Genomic DNA, 24728 nt, shown 5'->3' with positions numbered 1-24728 from the left:
CATATATAGTGCTTCCACCTCCTGCCGCTTCCATATACAGGACATCTGCTTCTGAAGGAGGTGGTGCGCAGCTCACACCACCAGGTGCAAACTTCAGTAGCCCCTCGCTGGTAAAAAATTCAGCTTTCATTTCCAATCGTTATTGATATATGTTCTTAGAATGCAACTTAGCAAACTCAAATGCTTTTGCATGAACCTAGAAATTCATGGTTATCAAAAGCAAAGTGGATGCTTTGAATAGTTTCTCCAAGTAATAATGCCAAGGAAAAACTAACGATCATAATAGTTTAAAGCTGTAACGATTGGAAATGAAAGCTGAATTTTTCTAAGAACTGTCAGATCTCAGCTGGGCCACATGCTACCAGTACCACAACTATTGAATCTAATGACCAGATCTCGGCTGGGCCACATGCGCACCACGCGCAACGTGAGTAGGGATGAAAACGGGTTCGGAATTTTTCGAAATTCCGGAAACCGATTTCGAAATTTTTCGATCGGATTCACCGGTAACGGTATTTTTCAAAAACGGAATCGGTTTTCAGAATTTTCTATCGGAATCGGCGTGCTGTTTTACCGACTGTTTCTTTCGGTTACCGGTTTTTGTCGAAAATTACCGGATTTGTGTCTCGGTATTTTCCGGCATTTTGTCTCAGGATTTTTTCGGAATTGTTTTCAAAATTTTGCCGACGAGTTGGACGGCGACTTGCTGAACTCCTCTTTCTTGGCCACAGCCATCGACTGGCCCGCGGCGGCGACGGACATGCCGTGGGGGAAGGCCGCGGCGCTCGTCACCAAGAAGGCCTTCTCTTCCTCGGCTTTGTCTCCGTCGCCGGATCCAGCCGCTTGCAATGTCCCTGCAATGGATCGATGGAACCATACCTTATCCCCGTCCCCGCCCATCCTCGTCCGCTTGGCGCGAATGACGAGGCCGTCGTACTCCTCGTCTGCGTCCTCCTCATGGCCCGCTTAACCGCCCTGCTCCTCTCCCACGCAGCGCCATAGCCGGTGGGCTCTGGCTTGGTGCCCCAGGAAACGCCCTGCGTGATCTAGATCTAATGTGCCATGAGAGAGCATGGAAACGGACGCGATTCACAGACGGAGAGGATTGCGCCAGGAGAGAGCAGGGAAGCGGACGCGGTTCGTGGATGAAAAGGATTGCACCAGGAGGAAGCGGACACGATTCGTGGATGGAGAGAGCAGGGAATGGGCGCAGAAGCGGACGCGGTTTCTCGTGGCTGGGATTGCGGAGACTCCGTATACGTGCTTTGTGGGGGAGGGCAAGAGCGGAGCCGTGGTGAAGCCGGTGGACGCCCTCGGTATCAACATATAGAGTAGTAGAGATTATTATTTTTATTATATAATTATAATTATAATTATAATATAATAATATAATTATAATTAGGGATTATCACAGAGAGGAAATACTTGCGTGCAGTGTCTTCCTAGGTCCAAGGAGGTGAAATGGCGGTTATGACCCTCTACCTTCCGTATCCGTACGCAGCATGTGTGAACTGTATGTACCCTGTCCTGTACGTAGGCTCTAGGCTCTAGTCCTTGAATGGTGAGAATTCCACAATGTCCGGTGCCTGTGCGTGGGCGTGGGAGGGAGGCAGAGGCGGGGGCGTTGGGTGTGGACGCTGACGATAAAGTCTTAATAGAGTAGTATATATATCTATACTACCTATTAAGGCTCTAAGGGGTAGGCTGCCTCCCCTGGTTCTGCCTTCAGCCAATCTGCACCGTCCGCTCGCTTCCGTAAATCTACACCGTCCGCCCAGCCACGCCCACGTTCGTCCGCCCCTCCCCATCCCCCACCCCGCGTGAGTCTCCGCCGCCCCGCCTCCCCCCTCCAGTCACGGTAACCGGCGGCAAAGCTATATGAGGTCGCCCGGGTCGAGATCGATCCGCCGCCGCCCCGCCTCCCTCTCCCCCAGCGCCGTGATGCCCGCCGCCGCGCACGCCCTCCTTCCTCGCGATGCCCCGCCGCCCCCAAACAGTTCCGCGCTCTGCTTTCTCCGCCGCACGCACCCAAGCGCTCAGGACACGCCGCACGCCATCCGCTCCTCAACCGCTGCCCCAAACAGCTCCCGCACTCCGTCTTCTCCGCCGCCCGCCCGCCCATTGCCTCACACGCCGCACGCACTGCGATAAGAAGGCTCGTGCTCCTCGCCTCCTCCTATTTCTGTGGCTCCACGACGCCATGCGAAGGCGACTTCTTTTGCTGGTGGCAGTCCATCATAGGAATCTGCGCCGACGAGTTTGTTCGTGCATCCTTCGACTTTTCCTCTCCGTGCTCGTCGCACTCGCCCCCTTCCACTACCTCGCTCCGCCATGGGCCGCCTCCTCACATTTCCCCCCTTCCCATCTCACCCATCGCGCTGGGCTAGAGGAAGAGGACGAGGAGGACACAGCTCCGGCTTTTCCTGGGGTGGAAGCAGAGGCGGAGGCTAATGCGTAAGTCGGTGGCGCGGAGGCACAGACCGAGGTGCTAGGCGCCGGCAAGCCCGATCTCGAGTGCAAGATCGTGGCCGCCTCCTCACATTTCCCCCCTTCCCATCTCACCCATCTGCTTGTTTGATCTACCATTGCTGTGAAATTACCAGGATTGGCTCCTATTCGATGCATTCTAGGGCACGATTGTGCTTATGTTACCCAGTTTCTGCCCTCCTTTAATTTTTTATGAAGCACTGAAATTGTTAGCATGTGGGTACTCTTTGGATGCTCAGCAAGAATGAAGCAGTTGGCAACCTGGATAGATCTAACTCCTAAGCATGAAGCAGTTGACAACCTAGATAGATCTAATAGAATTGAGTCATGTTTTTTGTTTTTAGGTTGCACAGATTGGATTTCTTTGTTCTTATGGTGTTTTGTCACGTTACAATTAGCCAAATGATGCAGTACGCGTGCAAGCGCTACTTCGTGCTCGAGGACACCACGCTCCGCTGGTTCAAGTTTGCGCCATCCTCCAAGCGTGAGGTACCCAATTGCCACCACTGAATAACTACAGGCCCTCCAATCTTGTTTCATTGTTTTTCCCTGCTCCATAATTTGATTTTAGTTGTTTTTTCTGCTCTGTAATTTGATTTTGGATAGTGAAGATAAACCGATGCATAATCCAACACTTGATCCGAGGTTGACTTCTGCTGAGCGACTAATTTTTATTTGTAGTATCTGATGACGAAACCTCGACCACTCTTAGGACACCTTTGGACACATTGTTAGCACTGTGAGTGAGAAGTACATTCTTTTCAGATGATATTGCAATTACACTTCAATTCTGCCTTTTATTTACGTTGTTAGGTATTTTCTGTTCTTTAGCATTGTTTGCTCTAGGTCGTTTCTTTACAACATTGCACTAGCATTTAATCCGTACGTGAGCCAATGATGATTAGCTATACATCTGGAGTTACTTACGACGAATGTTGGGAGTGGGTTATAAATTAGCGTTGATACATATGTGCATTTTTTGATAGTATTTAATCCATATAAAAATACCATTATTCCTGAATTCTACTGCTCTAAAAAATACAATGAAGATCATGAAAAGACACTTCAAAAGTTGTCGGTAGCTTTTGTTGCTTTCTAATTTGATTTTTTTTGTTAGTGTCGAGGTGAGATCCGCAATCCTCCTGCCAGTATATTCTTCCTTAATTGAACTCTTGGGGTACCAAATTTGAGTTAATTAAACTCCTTATATGTAATTGAATGTTTGAATCTGTAGTATGAAACAATGTCAAATTTATTTTGATTGGCTGGGATAAGGATCACCTCTATTTCATTTTTCTTTCCTCAACAATAGTGATTCATCTATTCTTTAGGCTCGTCGACCACTCCAAAAGTCTAGATTTCACCATCTGAAATCACTTGCTTCTTATTCTTCCTAAATTCATCTATTTTTTGGTTATGTGCCATCATAGATCTGCTTTTTTGTCTATTCTAACTAAATGTTCCTTTTTAAATTTATTTTATGTGTTCATGCAACCAAAGTTGTCTTAAACTTATTGAATTTTAGTTTGTTAGGAATTTTTATATAGTTACAAAGTTATTAAATTTTTTCAAACTCTTGTGACGAGTGCCATTGTACAAGTCGATGTTGCTCCCTTCAAGCAGTGGTACATCACCCACTACAGAGTGGACATCGGTAGGAAGATGCATGTTGCCAACAAGGATGCAGCTAAGGTATATTCATGCAATTTAAGGTTTAATTGATGTTTGCCCTTAGAATGGGTTGACTTTATAGTTTATGGATTGTTGTATTTGGTGAATAGTTGCTTGCTAGATATCTTACTACTGCAGTGTTTTTAACATGTGCACTTATTTGTCTTGTGGTTTTTCAATGATCTCTTCCTTCTCAATGATCAACATGTTGTATTTCATTAGCTACTTTTGATTTTTGCAATCATTATCTCATGATGTTTTTTGTAGGGAAAACAATAGTTAAATTAAAATTTTCTTTCTATAGCTCAATTGATGTTTCCTATAACTGACCATTTATTGTTTGTGTAGGGATAAGAGGGTGAGGCTATATCCGAGGAAACAAAGAAGAGCAACCATGTGCAGAGGAAGATTGAGAAGCGCCAGCAGGGTCGTGCACTTGACACTCATATTGAAGAGCAATTTGGTAGTGGGAGATTGTTGGCTTGCGTTTCTTCCAGCCCTGGACTGTGGCCGAGCTGATGGGTAAGGAATACTAGATTTCTTGTGTCATGTCTTAGACATTAATTCTCATTTTGTGTTTTGGTCCATGCCATATGGCATTAGCATATGGAATTAAGATATTTATGCCCGTCGATCTTATATTACGGATGAAAGAAAGCCAGAAGTGGACAGTAGGAGATATGTTGAGTTGCATCTATGCATTCTGTCACAAATAGGACCATTTCACCTCGCTTAAGTAGCTTACAGTTTACACATGAATTATCCTGACAGTTGTTGGGCATTCCCTTTTATTGGTGAGCTACATCCTTGAGGCTAACCTACAATGGCATTTTCTTTTATTGGTCAGCTACATCTTTGAGGGTAATGTGGTCGAGTTCTACATGAATAAGCTCCAGAGGAAGAAGGGCAAGGGTGCTGCATCTTAGAGCATTCTTTTAGCTAGAACAACAGAATATCTTCTACTTGGGGTTAATGCACGACATGCTTCAAATGAGCGAAAGGCCAGACTTATAGTTATTTGTTGTTTTTAATGCCACATGCTTCATGTAAGCAGATTTGCATATTTATCATTCGATCAACTCAACTTGGTCAATAATTGTGTCATCATCCATTATTAAGTGTATGCTCGTACGTTGTTATAGAGTAAACATGTTATGATAAGATACATTGAGGTGCAGAAGCATTAATTGTCGTTTAATGCTCTTGTTAGCATCCTTTAAGGGTTAAGATTATTTACATACCTTAAAAATATATACTCTGCCATGAAAAGCAAACTATCACGAAATATTTTTATGGATTTTATCTTTATTGATGAAGATAAAAATATAGTTATGTAAATAATCTTAACCTTTAAAAGGTGCTAACCATAGCATAGAACAATAACAAATGCTTCTGTATCTCAATGTATCTTAACACTGATCAAATCATCTTGTATGTGCAGGTTTAGTGTTCAAAATGGCGGCCTTAGGCAGGCTTGGTGGTCTTCTGAGTTAGGTTTAGGGCCACTGGTAGCTTGTCTCCTTCAGTGTTCAAAGCTCCTCATGTCCACCAGGCTATTCATTGGTGGTGAGTTTTTGTTGTCTTGTTTCCTCTAATATACCAACAGCCTTCCATTTTATGTTTATTAGTGTTCTTTGGTTAGGTCTTGACGTGAAACTAAGACAAGCATTCAGTTAGTTTGGACAGGTTACTAAAGATTTGTATACACATTTGAATGCTATTATGATGTGTGTTAGTGGCTCACTGAATGGTATTGATCCAATTTCCTCTACTGTTGCGTAATGGTAGATTACGAGCAGCAAGCTAACAACTTCGATCATTGGGCTTTTGGTTACTGATATAGTAGCAATTCCAACAACAAGGTCTGGGGTATGCTGTTTTGGTAGCTCAGGAGATGCAATGCTTACAATATTGTCATCTTCCTCATCATCCGAATAATCAAATACCACTGTTCTCTTTCTGTTATTTGCATTAGTGGATCCCCTCTTGTACTTTATCCCATGTTCATCATCGCTGCTATTTCCATCTGCTTCTTCCTTCACACAAATTTGTGCATCAGCAGTAGCTACAAATACTAACAGCATTAGTTCTATATTAGCATGCTTGTAAAGGGTTGATATACAGGACTAGATGTGTGCTGAGAGTTATAGACGAGAAAGTAAAGCACAAAGAATTTGAATATGAACATTTGTGAGATAATACCTGCAACACTTGCTACAGCTGTAGAATTAGTGGTACTTGGAGGCATAGGTTTTGCTGATGCACGACCCCACATGTTAGCCAGCGATCCCACCATTACTAGGCATGGCCTTTCCATTTTGAGCTTTACTTTTGCTTGCATAGGCATCAACTGATTGTTCTTTGACAACAGGACCATTGCCAGCCTTATCTAATATTGTGGAATTATCCTTCTCGGACTTAGTGTCTGCTCCCTGCTTTGAACTTACAGGCAAATCTTGCCGCCGAGCAGTAACAAACTGCTCCTTTGGAGTAACACTAGGCTTAGACTATGCGGCGGCTGCAGCACTATTCAAGGGCTTTGGTGGCAATGAACTCACATGCTTTCCATTGGATGTTCGCTTGACAAAAGAATTCAAAACACCACAAAACCTGTGCATGATTGTGAAGTGACGAAAATGAGAATACTGATCAGGGATAAAAGTTGCATAAATATACATGCATATGAACACAGGTTTGCATCAAGGTATTATCTTTGACAAATTTCACTATTTTATATATAAATCTATCTCCATCTATATGTGTGTTTGGTTATGTATATTCTCATCTGGTTATGTCTTTGCTTACAATTCCTTCGTGGGCATGCCTTAGACTTGGGAGAAAACCAAATGGGCTAAGAGAACAATACCTATTATCTCTCAAACAGTTCTCATAATCAAAAGGCTGGTTGAAAAGCTCCTCTGCCTGCACAAATTCATGATTCCAAAGTATAGCTGTATCTTTTGGAATACAGGCCTGGATACTGTAGATCTGAACCGAACAAGAATCTTTGAAAATTTGCCTTGCTTCTGCATGGAAGACAGATTAACTTTTCACATAAGAAATTTGACACTAGATAAAAGAAACATATCGCTGGGAAGTGAAATGGTTGTTTTCCTTTTTTGCTACTGACTAAGAAGAGATCCAGATGTTCTGATATTCACAGAGGTAACTGCATGCCGGAGTAACTAATATTGTTGGCCTCCAACTGTATACATTTTGTTAGCTATTTATGTTTGCATTTTAGCTGGTGATATGGGTTAATAAGCTGATCAGATCCCTCCCTCTGTTTGCCATTATTATACTTTCATATAATGCATAGTACTACATGTTTTCTTTGACCTTCATTTGATTACTGACCATTGTGTTATAAAGCTACTTCTAACTTGTGTGCCAAATTACATGTTACGACTATTCATTCGATTATCTGGCCATGATGGATTACCCACTTCCATCAGAACTTCCCATGCCTTTGTCAGCCAATCCTATTAAAGAAGTTAGTCCTTAAACATCAATTTCCATGCATCATGTCGCTCTGTATATCATGTCTTGCTAAGTTTAAGCATTTATGAATCATGTCGCTGTGTATATCATGGCTAAGTGGTAATTGCCCTTATGTTTACATGAGCAGTGCGTACAACATATATGCGCAGATTGTAAATGAATGACATAATGTTAGTTGTGACATAAGATGAGCAACACTAACTCCTTTGTTTGGCCATTGGTCGATGTTCAAATATATTTGTACTTGACAAAGGAAATTGTTATATGGTGAAAGTTGTGCTGACCTTTTTTTAGTTATAGCAAAAGCTTCTTCTGAAGGGTACAACTCTGACTAAATATTTCATTTTTGGTGAAAATTGTTATATGGCTTGATTATCTGAATGGGAAATACATTAGTTGAAACTGAAAAACAAAATTGAGTATACACAGTAACATCCATATTTTTTGGGATGCAGATTGGGCCACTGAATTCATTGTGTTTTGGGCTTTCTTTTAGATATTTTATTTCTTGCATTTCTGGAACTAAATTGTGTACGACAAACTGTATATATTAATAAAAGGACTTCCCTTATATTTCATTTATGCATTGTCCTTACCCCGGTACCACACATGAAACTAAACGGTAGGAGTATATTTGCTATGTAGACCAAATGGCTAAAACCATCCAATATTTTCATAAACTGAAAATGCAGAGAAAGCAATAAAGTTGTATCAATACAACCGTACAGGCTTAGTAGGAGCTTCTAATATCTAGCACTAATAATATGTAGAATGACATATGACTGAACAAACAATATGAGGACTGGTAACAATATTGATTTTGCTAATAGGGCTTAGATTGGATACTATGATTTGTTCCCATGTGATTTTTCCAGTCCTCTGTAGGGCTTGAAGATCATCCTTTGACTCATTTATGATATATTGGCCCATGGTCTACATGTTAAGCCGCCTTTGTTTTACCACCTCAATATATTGTTTCCTTGGTTTTGTATTTTTTTTAATTTAAAACAACCTACCCTGCTGCCTTGCCGGGGAGTGGCCAGCGACCGCTCCACATGACCACATCGACTGAGGACATGAGGGAGGCACCGACAGTCACAGAGGTGCTGTACAAGTGGACAAACATCGGCAAGGGGTGGCAGTCGCGCTGGTTCGCGATCCACGACGGAGTGCTCTCCTACTCGGAGTGGATCCACGCATTTCACCGAGCAAGCTATGCCAAGTCTTGGAACAGCGCAATGTTCTTGCAATGCCAGCAAGTTCAAAAAGGTGAAATTCCATTCCTCCCCCCATTACATGATGAAGCTCCATTCTCTGAGTAACACAATCAGTGTCCTTTCTTAGATAGGAGTAAAAAGACAATATCACAGCCTCTACACACAAAGCATATATGGCCCATGTTCGGTCTCCTTTCTTAATTATAGAAAACATTCATTGGAGGTGACCGATAAATGGGATCTGAATTCTATCGGTGATGTGGTTTCTTTAGACCAAAATTTGGGGAAAGAACTGTCAATTTGCAAGAAAACCATATAGATTCTTTCCAAACAAGTTAACATTAAAAACCTACACATAACCTAATTTTGAGTGTCACCGTAAAAAACATAACTTTGAGTGAATACCAAACTCCATTGGTAAACACAGTCCCAAATTTTACAACAAACAGAGTTTTAAATATTGCAAGCTACTGGGTTGACTGGTTGGCAGGCAAATCATATCGCATATTTTTGGGCTGATAAAAAAATAAATACCATATTTATTGAAAATCTATTGGTGATAATGTAAACCCGCTAACATTGTCTCCTTTTTGTTAAGAGCGCCGCCACCTCCCGCATGGCAGCCGCCTCCCGACCGAGATATCCTGCCGCCGCCCACCTTGCTGGTGCCGGGCTTCTGGCCCCCAGCTCGGACAACGGCGAGGCAAAGGGGGGAGGAGGGAGGACGCCCGGCGGCGGCGCGGCGAGGGCACCCCGAGCCGCCTACGGGAACGACGCGGGGGAGGAGCTCACGCAGTGCGCACCTATGAGTTTCAGTTTCAGGTACAAGCAAATCTAAAGGTCTAGCGACATGCATGTACAGGTCGTATTACTCCAAAATACTATGCAGATTATTAGCACCAACGACAATGCGTGGAACCATCATCTCTGCATTGCTAGCATGTACTCCATAAGAAACCTTCATCTGTACAAACACTAACTATTCACTAATCCTGAACCTGAAAGCTGACGACTCCATGATCTTTATTAAGCAAATAAAGATCATTCAGATTGTCATTTCTGTGATCGTCAGTATTGTAATCTCAGTTCTGCAAAAAAATTTATCTGGTGTACCTTTAGATTGTTATTCCATAAGTAGCACTCATAATAAAGGTTTGAATATTTGATGTTGCATGGTCCTTCATGTGATTTTGGTATTGGGATTTTCTCTGCTAATGCACCTATGTTCGTCTTCTAAAAATTCAACTTGATCAGATGCCGCCAGACTGGTCAGGAAGCCAATGGATACATTTCCACAGCCAGCGGCGGCAAGAGGCCGTAGGGCACTTGTCGACGTTGGCAATCTTATGAATGGTCGGCCTTCTCTTGTGAACCATCAGAAGCAAGCGGTTGCGGCAGCGGCAACCAGTCATAAACCACTCAACGTTGGCAACAAGAAGCCACTTGTTCCTCAGGCAGCAGCAAGAGGCATGCGACCCCTTGCCGACGTTACGAATCTTATGATCAATGACCGTGCTGCTCCTGCAAATCGTCAGAAGCCTCTAGATGCTGTGTTTAACAGGAACGGGAAGGCAGTAAAGCTGAAGGAATGCAAGGTGAAGCCTGAAGTCATTGTGACCATTCCAGATTCCGAGAAGGAGAAGAAAGGCAAATTGCCTGGAGGTCAGAGAGTCTGTAGGAGGGTGCCAACACTTTTTGACAATTTGACAAAATGCAGCAGGTATGAACACAAGCAAAATTCTAAGGTTAAGGTTGTCTCTTTCTTTTTTATTCTAAGAATGCCCGTGTACCCTTTTTGTGTGTTGTGTGTGTTTACAAAGGCCTCTGATGGGATTACCACCCCGAAGAAGAAGGATCCATATGACATTGATGCACCTGATTCTTGCAATGAGCTGGCAGTCGTTGAATATGTTGAGGACATTTACAGATTCTACAAGAGCACTGAGGTAAAAATTCCAAGCGGTAATTTTTATCATGCTGCAATTGCTGATTCAGTGGATTGTCGAAGTGACCATTTCTGATGATTGTTGATCTGTGGCATGTTTTGCTTGTGCAGGGCACCTGCCGTCCTCTCAGCAGCTACATGAGCTCACAGGCTGAAATCAGTGAGAGAATGAGAGCTATCCTTATCGACTGGATTATCGAGGTACAGTACAGGCTTACTCTAATGCCAGAGACACTTTACTTGACCGTCTACATCATCGACCAGTACTTATCTATGGAGAGTGTACCAAGAAAGGAGCTACAGCTCGTCGGCATAAGTGCCATGCTGATAGCAAGCAAGTACGAAGAGATATGGGCTCCACTGGTAGGCTGGCTGATTTTGTTTCTAAAACATGCTATAGTCCATTCTTCGATTAGCTTTCACAACAAGCAGCGATATTTTACAGGTTAAGGACTTGATGTGCCTCTGTGACAACGCATTTACCAGAGACCAGGTTCTGACCAAGGAAAAGGCCATCCTGGACAGGCTCCATTGGAACCTAACGGTTCCAACAATGTACATGTTCATTGTTAGGTACCTGAAAGCCGCAATGTGTGACACAGAGGTATAGTTGTCCAAGTAATGTTGTTTTAGCACCACACCACACATTTAGATATTGAAATTTTCTTCGGTGCTTTTGGTGCAGCTTGAGAACATGGCATTCTTCTACTCCGAGCTGGCATTGGTCCATTACGCGATGCTGGTTTACCCTCCATCGGTGACCGCAGCCGCTGCCGTCTATGCTGCCAGGTCTACACTTGGGATGAATCCACCGTGGACTGATATTCTGGAACATCACACTGGCCTAGCTGAGCCACAGTTACTGTACGTCCTTCGATGACTATCTCTCTTGCCTTCGAAATCCAGTTCTAGCGCGAATCATTGACTGATGAGTTAGCTTTCTTCATGTTATCAGGGGCCTCTGGAATAAAAAATGTGATTTTGACATGCTATTGCAACCAAACCATTTCTGTCAAGTATTAACTGAATGATCATGCCCAAAAAAAACAATCCTGTGTGCTGAAAACAATGTAGATTACTTTTCAATTCTTTGGCTAGGAGTAACTTGTTGGTTGCTGAGGATGATGCTTTTAACCGTAACCACAGGGAGTGCGCTAGGCGGCTTATCAGCTTCCATACCCTGGCTCCGGAAAGCAAGCAGAAGGCGGTGTACAGGAAGTACTCCAAGCCCAAGCTCGGCTCCGTCGCGCTTCAATCCCCTGTCAAGAAGCTGTTGTCAGGTTGAGGCTCGCTGCTGCTCATTGTTTTGTATCATCGCTTCGATGGTACCATTTGTTTGGGTCGTGTGCTCTTTGCTTTTCTACTGAAGTAGAGCCTGTGTTGGTTAGTCAGTTTGCTTAAATGACTACTGAACTCTATTTCTACTGAAGCAGAGCCTGTGTTGTATGTGTGTTGGGAGAATGTGATATGTGATGTCAAGCTCAAACTTCTTCTCATCCTTTCATGTCTTTAATATATATATATTTTTTAAAAAAATCCAGTAGTTTCTAAATCTTTACTTAAAACAATAGATATATGGAAAGCGTTACAACATTTCTATTTTTGAATTGTTCAATTCATCCAGTAAAGCAACATAAGGTTGATCCGAATTCAGGTTCACAAGAAATTCTATAAAGCAATACAATACATGGGAAGAACACTGAAGTGCCCTGAGGTCTGTAGACCATGTGCATATATTTTTGTTTCTCTCAATTTATGCCTGGATATTCAAGGAGGAATGTTCTATTGGTACAAGGATCCTATTGTTGGACCAGGATTTTCCAAGGTACACACACTTACTAGATATCATTATATCACTAAACAGATTAAAAGCCTGAAATTACAAACCCTTATTAATTGTTAAATCTTGACTGTGAGGTTTTGTTTCAGCCATATCATTTTTTGTAATTTTGTTCATATGTTAATTATGAAACGTTTTTCTGATTATCCAGTAAAATGATCCGGTCGTAAAATGGCAAGGCGTACAAGTTACATTTTGCAGCTTCTCTATGTAAATGAACATGATATTATCTGCTTATTGTTATTACCTGCTTATGGCCAGACCAATATATATTGAGTTTGAAAAAGAAGTTTGACAAAAAGGCTTTCAGATGTATGCTATAATTTTCTATATATTTGCGTCTAAATCCCACTCCATGCGATGGTTCATTATGCAGGTGGACTTTTTCATGGTGTCCGTAGTCTCACATTTGGTGTTGACCTAATGAAAATTCAGTTGATGGGCATCCTTGAGGTACTAAATTTATGTGGAAATGTGTATTTGTGCATCTGCTTCCCTGAACTGCTATTTGGAGAATAAAGTCCATTATTCTAAACTCATGTTCAGTCCTTGGGGATTTTATCTTATAATTCTCTTACATGTTTGCTTTTATTTTATCAGGAGCACCACAGGAGTTGCTCAAAGTTGTGCCACCTTTGCAGCATTCTCATGCATCATGGAAGGACTCAATAAGCAGCCGGCTGCAGTGGCTCGCACACTTGGAGGGACTGCCGCGATGGTCGTGCATGAAAAATGTAGTATTATGTCTCTGTTCAGGCTTCCACCAATTCTTGATGCATCAGATGCTTTTGTTTCATGTTGCTTAGCGTTAGTAAAGCCATAGCACTGGACTATAGAATAGATGGCGTGAGAGATGGTGAAGGAAGGTAACTTCAACCTTCTGTTCTTTATTGTGTTAACCCCATGTTATGTAAATTTTGTTTTTGGACAAAATGTGTAACATGCCCTAAAATCTAGATTCCTTTTGCTTTATCGGACCGTGTTTCCCTTGATGTATCAATGTTACAACCAATTGTCTCTATAAAGTTCTAGAGTCAGATTAATTTTAATTAACAGTACAACACATGACCATATATAGGGACATGTTGAAGACTTGAACCAACTTAATATAATGAATGATCATTAATGTTGTCAAAATTCAGAAATACGAACAACAATATAGCCTTCGATTTTGCACGAGATTAGTGTAATAAAAACTGGTGCACTCAAGGGAGCAAAGGATACTCTCGAAAAGAAAATGGAAGAACTTACATGGCACGTGTAGTTAGAGAAACGACTAAGGGTATCTTTTTCTTTTATCTTCTTTGTTTCTTCGCACTTCTAAGCAGCAAAACATAATTGTATTAATGTTTCAACTTTTGTAGTTTTAATATGAGCTCTGGTATTGACAAATGACTATTTTTCAATTACTTGACACAAATGAATTCATGTGCAACAGACAGACTTGGAAGAAGAAAAGGCTCGAGAGTTGTCAAAACTGCAGAGCTCTTTGGAAGAATTACAAGCTAAACTGGATGAGACAAGCAAAATGCTTGCTAAGGAGCGAGAAGCTGCTAATACTATTGAAGAAGCTTGTGCGAGGGAAACTCAGAGTTATCGTCCAAAACACTGATTCCTTCAAGTAGGTTTCCTGTTTTCCTTAGCAGCTTACACTTTTGAATGAACTGATATCATGCAAAGAAAATGTTTATAACTACTGTTCTAAGACAATACAAGAACAAACACTCTCGATGGGGTAAGATTGAAACATTTCTATTATGTCAACATATGATCAATATTTCTGCTTCGGTGTGTGTTGTAGACAAGGCTATAGGTTGTACATAATTAAACAAGTAGGCACTTCATTACGCTTTGACTTAAATCTACTTACAATATTACACTTCATTACGCCTCGACTCAAATCTGCTTACAAAACTAACATTTTGTCGAATATTTTGTATATGTCGTTGCAACACGTGGAAACCTAACTATCATATATAGAAGTCTGCATGGTACTGATGGTTGCTATATCGTTGCAACGCGTGGAAACATTAACTATCATATATAGAATTCTGCATGGTACTGATGGTTGCAATATAGTGGTGAAATAGCTAGATTAAAATAACAAAAAGTTATGCATGGCTAGGATCACAAATGGACTATAAAATCTTTTCTCATTACAATATAACATATATTTATACATAAGTTATCGTGACATTATATGATCCCGTTGCAACGCACGGGCATTCACCTAGTATATATATATATATATATATATGACACGGACTAAGTTTGATTAAATGATTAATTAAGCCTATATAACGAGTTGTGAACAGATTGAAATATAAATCTAATTAACTAGATTATGAGAAAACATAATTAATCTATTACTTATCTTTACCTTTAGTTTAGGAACATATGACCTAGATATTTAAAATGAATACTATATTCATTGGTATATTATTAACTATCATTTTAGTTATGACGGTGTGAGCACTTAATTAAGCCATTATATCATTATTAGAAAAGTTATATGACATATTTCTATTATAAAGCATACAATTATGGATACTTAAATATGAGACTAAATGAGTTTTATGTGAAGGGAGAATAAATAATTATCATTCTATTAGGAAAACACTAAATCTATATTTGTTGAGAAAACTACATTCAAATCGATAGGTCATCATTTTAAAGATATGAACACCAATTCTATCATTTTAGTATCTTTAGAAAACTCTATTCTTTCTATTTTCTTCTTTCTTTTCTAAATAGAAATTATACGTATAACTAACAATTGTTTATTTATAATTCTTCTAACATTAATATTTTAAGAATTAATTGTAAATTACTAATTGGACTTTTAATAACATAATCATGGTTATTATGACATAAACAAGTATTTTACTAATTCTAAGTAATGAAGTGTTATACTTACATTTATCATGACTAGTAAAATCTATATTTTTATCTAACTAAACATACGTGGCCTAGGTGTAATGACTTAACCAATTCTATAGAAATAAACTAATTATTTATACTATGAATAGTGATCTCATTTTAGTTTTATCTTTTCTTTCTAAAAAAAACGTTATTAATAATCAGAGATCAAAACATCTAATAATACATTAAACCACTGTTTATACTATAATATTTGTATTGTTATGAATTGTATACCACTTACTAATTATATGTTAAGAGAAGCTTTTATTATCTATTTAGTGGGTTTAAATGAACTTATGTATACAAACTTTTAGATAAATTCTAAAAATTCGTCATAAACAAAATTAACTAAGATATTACTTATCTAGTGTTTTCATCACTAACACATGATCTACCAAATTCTGTCATTCATACCACTTACTAATTATATGTTAAGAGAAGCTTTTATTATCTATTTAGTGGGTTTAAATGAACTTATGTATACAAACTTTTAGATAAATTCTAAAAATTCGTCATAAACAAAATTAACTAAGATATTACTTATCTAGTGTTTTCATCACTAACACATGATCTACCAAATTCTGTCATTCCTCTTTCCAATCCCAAATTCTAAAGAAATCGTAAACCAATAACATGAATAATCACGGTGCACTAATTTATCGCATACATCTACCAAAAATCCATAGCGCATATATGTATGAATTCTGAATCACAACATGCTCATATTATAACACAATAATTATAAAATTCACAAACTGAATCAAAAAGTGATTTCAAAAATATAAAAATTATTTTGGGTCGTCTTAAACCTCGCGATGAACGGCGGGCGGGCTTGGGGGCGCGTCTAGGCGAAGGCTTGGTACGGCGGTTGGCATAGCTCCGGCGAGCGGGGCACGAGCGCGGTCCATGAAGCTCCGGCAACGGCAGCGATGGCTCGAACGGCGAGGGGAGTGGGAGAGAGAAGGGGGCGAGCTCGGGTAGGGAGGAGGGAGAGAGGAGCTCGGCCTGTATTTTAGAGAGAGGGAGGGGAGGGGAGAGGTCGTCGGGGAGAGAGGAAGGGGCGGCCGGGGTCTTCAAGTCCATCAATGGCGTTCATCAATGGGGGAAGAAAGTGGGGAGGGAGTAACGGTCGCAGTGAAGCTCCTTTACGCCGAGGGAGCGAACGGACGACGCGGGGTGGCGGCTCGGGCGCGGCGCTTGGCGCGGTCGGGGTCGGGCTCTTGGCACGGTCGGGGCACTGGCCACGGTCGGGCTGGCGGCGGTCGGGGAGCTGGGAGGGTGCATCGTTGGGTGGTTGCGGGGCTGGGAAGGGGAAGCGAGGGCGTGGGAGAGAGAGACCGGGTGGGGCCCGCACATCTGTGAGAGAGGAGGGAGGAGAAGGAAGAGAGAGGTGGACACGCGGCTTGGAGGATGCGGCGGCGGCTGGGAGCCAGGGAGGGCGCGACACGGCTGTTAATGGGCCCCTAGTGGGCCTTTAGGGTTAGGGTTTAGAATTTTCTTTTTTTCTTAATAGATAAATCTTTATGTATATATATAAAAATATATATAATAAATTTTAAAAGATAATATTTTATGAATAAGAATACTCAATTTTAAAGAATAAATCTGTTTAGTTAAAAGCCTATTATTTAAATAGATTGGGTTTCGTAATAGGGAATAATAAAAATAAAATCCTTGCAATATATTAACAAACAAAAATCATGTTCCAAAAATGAATGCATCAATCACTTGGTAAAATTTTACATATTTAAGAAATTGTTGAATTTATATATATCACCATTTCATTATTTGAAAACATAAATATTTATATTTCATTTGGAAATTAATTGCTTTTAGGGTGTTACACGGGGCACTGGCCTGGACGCGTCACGTCAGACGTGAGCGCGCCACGCTGGGCACCGAGCTGCCATGCTCGGATGCCGAGACCGGCTGGCCGCACTGGCTGCCACGGTCGAGTCGTGCCGGGCGCCATGGCTACTGCGCGCAGGGGCCGCACGATGGGCTAGGGCGCGAGGCTAGCAGGGGCCGCGCCGGCTCACCATGGCATGAGCCGCGCCTGCACTGGGGATCGCGGTACCGAGCTCGCACCTGGGCGCTGGGGGCCGCACGAGGCTGGCTGCACGGTTGCAACCATGGAGGGGCTGGGGGTGGGGCGTGGGCATGGGGGAGAGGGAGTGGGGTGGGATCGAGCGTCGAATTGGGTGTATCGGTTGGCAGCTCCAGAAATCCTAGGATCATGGGCACGTTCTAAGCTGAGAGAAGAGAGAGGGTTGTGACAGAGGGAGAAGCTGACGTGTGAGTCCCACCTTGGGCAGAGCACGACGTGGCTGCACCTGCGCCCAGCGCGTGTGCGTGCTGTCGTGCACGCTAGGCCGAGGTGGGTGCGGGGTGGGCTGCGACGCAGGCCGCACAAGGCAGGCCGTGCACTAGGCTGGCTGGCTGTGGGTGGGAGGGGAGGACACGCTGGGCTGCTGAGCAGGCCAAGGGGAACTGGGCCACACGGGGAATAGGGGGTGTGGGCCGACCGAGAGGGGCTAGGGAGAGGTTGGGCCGACGCAGGCCGAGAGGGAGAGAGAGAAAAAAGAATGCTGGGCCTCTTTGTTGTTTTTCCATTTTGCTATTTTCTCTTCCTTTTCTATTTCCTACTACCTTGAATCGAATTCCTAATTCAACACATACTTCACAAACTCGCTCATCAAACAAAGTGAAAATATGCTTCAGCATGATGCGACAATCAAGGCACCTCTAAGGTTTTACTTTACTAGGCTTACACATCAATATAAAAATAAAATAATTCCTCGCTATTTAGGAAAAATAAAAGAAAAGTAAATAAAAGAGAGGGTAACACCTAAATTTGATGGATATTAGAAAAGAAATTTTATATTCCCAAATTCAGGGTGTTACAAATCTAACCCTCTTAACAGGAATCTCGTCCCCGAGATTCAAGAAGAGGCTAGCAAGAACGACTAGGTTGGTTCATAGGTTGTCCACAACTTTCTTGAGCTGACTTTGACTCTGCAAGCTTAACTTGGGGACTGGTTTGCTTTGACTTTCAGATGCTTGAGACCGATCGATGCAATTCTTGAGGATCTCTTGGACCTGTTGGTTAGGACCCAGACATGCTTCTAATGCGCCACTCTGATCATGTTGGTTGATGTTGATCGCATGGTCTTCATTGGGGTTAGCAGCTAACCCCCTTAACATGAGCATCGATACACACCTGGTGAAGATGCTGCCAACTCTGATCTTGACTGATTAAGAGAGGTTGTAGGCTGCCAATAGGACAGGTGCAAGAGGGAAGGGTATATGTTGGAACTTGCTCTCAGTTGCAAGGGGATCCAACAAGGGTGAACAATGACGTAAGCAGGGTTCTCGCGCGTGTGGGCAATAGCTCTGTTAATTTGGCCTCTCACGGGCACTGTGCGGGGGTATTTATAGGTGTCTGAGCGCCCAGCGCCTTGTGCTAAGGACGCATGTGCCCTCAGCCACCTAGGTTATCCCCAGAATATTCCATAAAGCAGGGTTACAGACTGTAATTACAGGAATGCCTTTACAATTTAGGCACGTAACACGCGGCGGCCACGCAGGGCCCGTTACAATGGGCCGAATCACACGTGGGCCTCTGAGCTGGACGAGGCCGCATGGTGGGATGACGACGTCGCAGGCCTTCGTCTGGTGCCGGTTAAAGCGAAGGGTGTCCCTGCCCGCTTTGTCTCCGTTGGGCCAGCGACTGCAGCGAAGGCCTCGAGCGAAGGGTGGCGTCTTTGCCTTCGCCCCAACAGTATAGATAGAAAAGGTAAGCATAGATGGATTAAAGAGAGAAAAGGGAGAGCACCCAGCTACCTAACTCTATGGCACTCAGCTAATAAACTGATGTCATTGCGTACCAAGGGCCACAACACATCAACACTCATCACAAAGAGGCAAATCAGTCATCACACAAAGACAAACAACACAAGCATACAACAACAAACATCTCGTTGTTATACGTTAACGTTAGTTAGATGGTGGTCTTTCTTGAAAAGGGAATAACTACTCTCTAAGGTTGTCAAAGGACGAGGGGGAGAATAAGACGTGCAGGATAGGAGCACGAGCACAATAAAGGGTGGAGTTAAAGCAATCATTGTAAGCGACCAGGAAAGGGACACTACCAAGGGCATAATGGGTAGAACACCACTCTCGAGTTGAGATAGAAAAGAGGAGATCCCAAAAAGCACACCTAATAAGCATCACAACAAGATATAGTGATTACGAAGGTAAGTATGATATCAAACAAAAGCTAAGACTTGCAATGCGACAGAGGAAAAAGAAACGACCAAGAGCGGGATGGGTAAGACAACACTCTTGAACTAAAATGGGAGAGGAAGCTTTAAAATATGGGTACATGATAAGCATCAAGGTAAATATCGAGGGATGACAAGGATTAAGGTGATAACAGACAAACACACAACAAAGCATGTCTTTTAGATGAAACATGCAAGGCGCCGAAGAAGGAGAAGCAATCAATGGTGAACTGGGTGAGGCATTACCCTCAAACAAGGATAGAAAAAGGCTTAAAAGGGTATGTTCGAAGTAAGCATGAAGGCAAGGGCATAGATGTCGCAAGGGTTTAAAGGTGATAACGGACAAGGATGTAGGAGATGAGGTAAATGGGCATAAGAACCAAGGATGTAAGTACCATCAAGGATAGCGTTAAGACAGGACCTGCAAATGGAAAAGGAGAGGGTACGTCCAAGGGCCAGATATGTAAATTGCCACTCTCAAATTGAGGTGGAAGAGAGGGGATTTTTAAAGAGTATGAATAAAGATGAGTATCAAGGCAAGATCGATGTACGACAAGGTGAGGATGATAGCAAATAAAAACACAGCAAGGGATGGAGTTGGGACAAAACCTGTAAGGTGACAAGGAGTGAAAAGAAATCATGGGAGAGATAGGTAACTCACAGCTCTCAAACTGGGTTGAAAGAAAGGGGAGACTTTTAAAGGATAAGTTCAAAGTAAACTTTTAGGTAGATGGCTTCAATATCGCAAGGGTCAAAGGCGACAACAGACAAGGGTATAAAAGAAAAGATGAAGGTATAGATGAGTCAGTGGAATAATTACAATAAAGAATGGAGGTATGTCAAGGCTTACACGTGAGAAAGAATAGGATGTTGCCAAGGATAAGATAAGTAAAACATTGCTCTCAGATTAGGATAGGAGATTGGGGATTTTAGATAATAGACATAACATAATCACCAATGTATGGTCAAGAGATGGGAAAGGTCAAGGCAACGTTGAACAGAGGCACAACAAAGGATGGAGTTGAAGACTCACAAGCGATGAGGAAGAGGATACGACCAAGGGAAAAGTAGGTAAAGTACAACGCTTAGATTGAGATGGAAAAGAGGAGATTTTAAAGGGCTGGTGTAAGATAAACATCAATGTAAGATATAGGGGTGATAAGGATAAAGGTGATAATGATGAAAAACATAATCAATGGACAGAGCTAAGGCAAGACTTGCAAAGTGACGAAGTGCGGAAAACAATCAAGGACAAGATAAGTAAGTTTCCATCAGGATGATCGAAGTAAAGAAGTTCATTACCGAGGGATGTTATAAGGAACAACGAGATTAGCAGGAATGTGTGAAATAAAATGACCGCTCATGGTTCATCGCGAAACAAGGGTGGTCAAGGGCATGTTAACCGAAATGTCTCACACAGATATTGGGATATAAAGTTAAGCATATATAAAGATAAGAGTATGCCAGATTCCAAGGGTACGAGCATACCAAGACCAAGAGAGTACAAATTGCCAAAAAGATAGCGACTTAACAATAGAATAGGAAAGGGTCTCAAAAGACAGTAAGATCATGGACATATAAACTGAAATGTTTAAATAGGCAACAAAGTTTTCAGAGGTAAGTATTTGAAACAAGAGTATTGAAGAATCTAGGGGTACAAGCATGTCAATACCAAGGGAATAGGGATGGTCAAATGGTAGCAATTTAATAATGGAAGAGAAAAGAATCCCAAAAGACAAGAAGGTTATGGTCAGGGGGCATCTACAAAGATGTCGCAAGCACAAGAGTGAGATCAGATCTAATAGATTGAGAAAAGTATAGACCATACTAGAATAAAATTACTTTTGGCAAGGGACCATATAGAAGCATAGCATAGAATTAGTCGAGGTGACTAATATTTTGAAGCAGCATCAAGGATGAGGTGAAGTAATAATCAATAAGTCCATAAAACGACAATGCTACTCTAGGCTAGCGGTCCTACAGTTAACACGACTTTGATACCACTTATGACACACTCGGTTTTAGAAGGTAAACCGAATGCGGACCATGTACGTGCCAGGATCAGAAATTCACGTACACAGTGATTACATTAATGACTCATCATAGCATAATGCTTCGAATACCTATAAGGAGTAACTAATAATATTACATACTAGAGCCATTTACATAATATAATTGAAAGCACACATAATCGAAACGTAGCCAACGTAAATTAACCCACCATAGGCAGCTGACTGGGGGAGGTTGCTTGCCTAATCCTCGAACTCGTCGAAGTCCTGGAACTCCTGGAGATCCACCTCGACACCTTCATTACCTAAGCATAGATTGCACCAAAGGCAACCTGGTGTTTTGTGAAAGCAAGGGTGAGTACACATCAACGTACTGAGCAAATGTCCCGTTTGGCTGAAGTGGACTAGCTTTATGTGGAGTTAGGATCAAGCAGTTGCTTTTAGATGGTCATGTAATTATTACTAGTATAGAGCCAGGTTTTAGCATTAACCCAAGTTGTTAAGCCAAAAGTACTCTTTCCAAACGGAAAGAATACCAGAAACCATAATCATAATCATATCAAAACCATCATTATCCTCATCATCACTTGTAAACAAAGTATCTCTGATCAATGTGTCTCTAATCAATGGAGCTCCCTTGGCCGCTCATAACCGCGAGCACAGCTGATATATCAGTTTCATAACACTCTACAGAGGTTGTGCACTTTACCCACGAGCCGTGATTCCCTCTCTAGCCAGGGCTTGCAAGACCCTTATTCACTCCCGAGGTGAATGGCCAAGGATTCACTACGAAGCCTTTACAAAGATTCCCTGAGGCTGTAGCCACCCGTTAGGTTTTCTAAATGTATCGCACTCCTTCCCAAGGGGCAATCCACCCTCGGCAGAGCGAGCCGCATACACCGAGCCCCATTGATGGCACGACGGCGAAGCAAACTACACCTCAGTTCCTCTAATTAATTAGCTAAGGGCATCCCATACCACCCTCATGGTTGCACTGTTTTCCTGGGCGGTCATCCAACGAACAGGTACTTACGGAGAGGCACTCAAGAAACCGCTCGAGCCCCCTAAAGTATCACCAGTCCAAAATCATAATCATAATGACAACATCGTATCGTAAGTGTTCACATCATGTTCATTGATTAAAGTAAAGCAATAGCATGAATCTAACCATAGTAACCCAAAAGGTAATAAAGGACAAGGTAAATACAAAGCTAGTCAATCCTTAGGTTGATCATGGTATGCGGGTTGATGAATTATAAAGTAAATGGGACATAATAGGTCAGAGGACACTTGCCTTTACCAAACAGATGCTCAGGATCTTCAGCCTCGTAGAACTCGAAGAGTTCGATCACTTGGTCGCCAACGCTTGATCTTCGATTCCTCGAAGCTCGGACACAGATCTCAATCTATTCGCGACGCACAGCGAATACAAACAGGTACAAACAAACAAACATATATATATGCATAAGAACATTATATCATTCAAATAAAAACATAATAAAATATACAAAACGAAATAGAGCGCGTTACTACGATCACGCGAGGAAAAAGAAACGCGACAGACGGAGCTACGTTCGAGAAGTTATCGCGTTTATGCTAAATGAATATGAACTAGGACATTTAATTCGGTGTTATCAAATATAAATTGTAACTACTTTTTAATTAAAGTGAGGGATTCTAAGCGAGGCGAAATTACGACGGGCGAAGCAACACGACAGCGTGTGGAACGACGAGCGGACACGCGCGACATAGCACGCTGATGACACACGAAACAGTGCGCGCGAACGACACGTTAACCAGCACGCCACCACATGCGGAACAGCACGCGCGATAGGCGAGAAAAACTAAATAGATGACACGTTTATACTAAACAAATGTTAAATAAATAGAAAGTAGTTAAGTTAATATTTGTCATGTCAATATTTTTTATAAAAGATCAAGTGGAACATTACACATTTAATCTAATTGAAATATTAATCTAATAAATATTAGTCGAGCAAACCTTAAGTTAATTATCTAAAATTTATGACATGACGTATTAACATCGTTAACATGAGTATTTATAAGCGGCAAACTATTTATTATCACGCGCAGACGCCGCGCGACACACGTAATCGTCACGCGACGATGCACACACACGACATGTAACAACGCGTGTGAACGGCACGCACGACACTCGCAAAGCAACGCGCACGACAGTGCGCGATACGCATGAGTCAACGCAACTATGCGCGCGAACAGCACGATGACGCGCAAACGATGTTGCGCGCGAACAACAAACAAATAATTAATGAAAAGTATTTCAGTTGGTATTAATCACGTTAATTAACATTTATATTTATAAAATCACGTGTTAAAACTATAGACTCGTTCTAATTAAATTGTTGTTTTATTAACCCTCGAACAAACTAAAAAATTAATTATTCAACTAAAATATGTGATACGACGATCACGAGCGCCACACGTGGGAACAACGTGCACGACAACACGCGCACCAGACGCGCGGCGCGAACGCGCGAACGAACAACGGCAACACGCAAACAGCGCGCGACTCGCGAAAACGCCTCGACATGCGAAACTACTAAATTGTGTCGTTTTTCTTATATTAACCAAGTGTTAAATATAACCTTCAAGTCAGCATCAACACGTTACAGCTATCTACAAACGCCTAATTATAATTGTAAACTAGAATCGATTGTGAAAGTCGCCTAAAGGGGGGGTGAATAGACGTAATCTGAAATTTACAATTTTAAACACACACTACAAGCCAGGGTTAGCGTTAGAACTAAAATCAAGTCCGGGAGAGAGGGGAAAACAAATCAAATGAAAATCAAGCGAATGAACACGGTGATT

At 41.9% G+C, this 24728-nt stretch overlaps 1 protein-coding gene, 1 non-coding gene and 2 pseudogenes across 2 annotated transcripts; 3 read left to right on the top strand and 1 right to left on the bottom strand.

The window, feature by feature from the left end:
* The first annotated feature begins 2200 nt into the window (after nt 1-2200).
* Nucleotides 2201-5084, top strand: LOC103633991 (40S ribosomal protein S8-like; annotated as a pseudogene).
* LOC111589847 (small nucleolar RNA snoR31/Z110/Z27) lies at nt 3167-3260 on the top strand. The gene has a single exon (XR_004851679.1). It is a non-coding gene; the product is annotated as a small nucleolar RNA snoR31/Z110/Z27 (small nucleolar RNA).
* Nucleotides 5085-5796: 712 nt separating the features above from the next.
* LOC103633990 (uncharacterized) lies at nt 5797-7200 on the bottom strand (annotated as a pseudogene).
* A 2934-nt stretch (nt 7201-10134) lies between these two features.
* On the top strand, nt 10135-12106 carry LOC103633989 (cyclin-B1-3). The gene is made up of 6 exons (XM_020541595.1): nt 10135-10596; nt 10696-10822; nt 10933-11184; nt 11267-11425; nt 11507-11685; nt 11920-12106. Exons 1-6 carry the CDS (start codon nt 10157-10159, stop codon nt 12104-12106), a joined length of 1344 nt encoding a protein of 447 aa, XP_020397184.1. The 5' UTR covers nt 10135-10156.
* The last annotated feature ends 12622 nt before the right edge of the window (nt 12107-24728 follow it).

This window comes from Zea mays, chromosome 7, assembly GCF_902167145.1.
Source record: "Zea mays cultivar B73 chromosome 7, Zm-B73-REFERENCE-NAM-5.0, whole genome shotgun sequence".
NCBI lineage: Eukaryota > Viridiplantae > Streptophyta > Magnoliopsida > Poales > Poaceae > Zea > Zea mays.
Note: the sequence above shows the minus strand (reverse complement) of the source record. Positions and strands in the feature narration are given on the sequence as shown.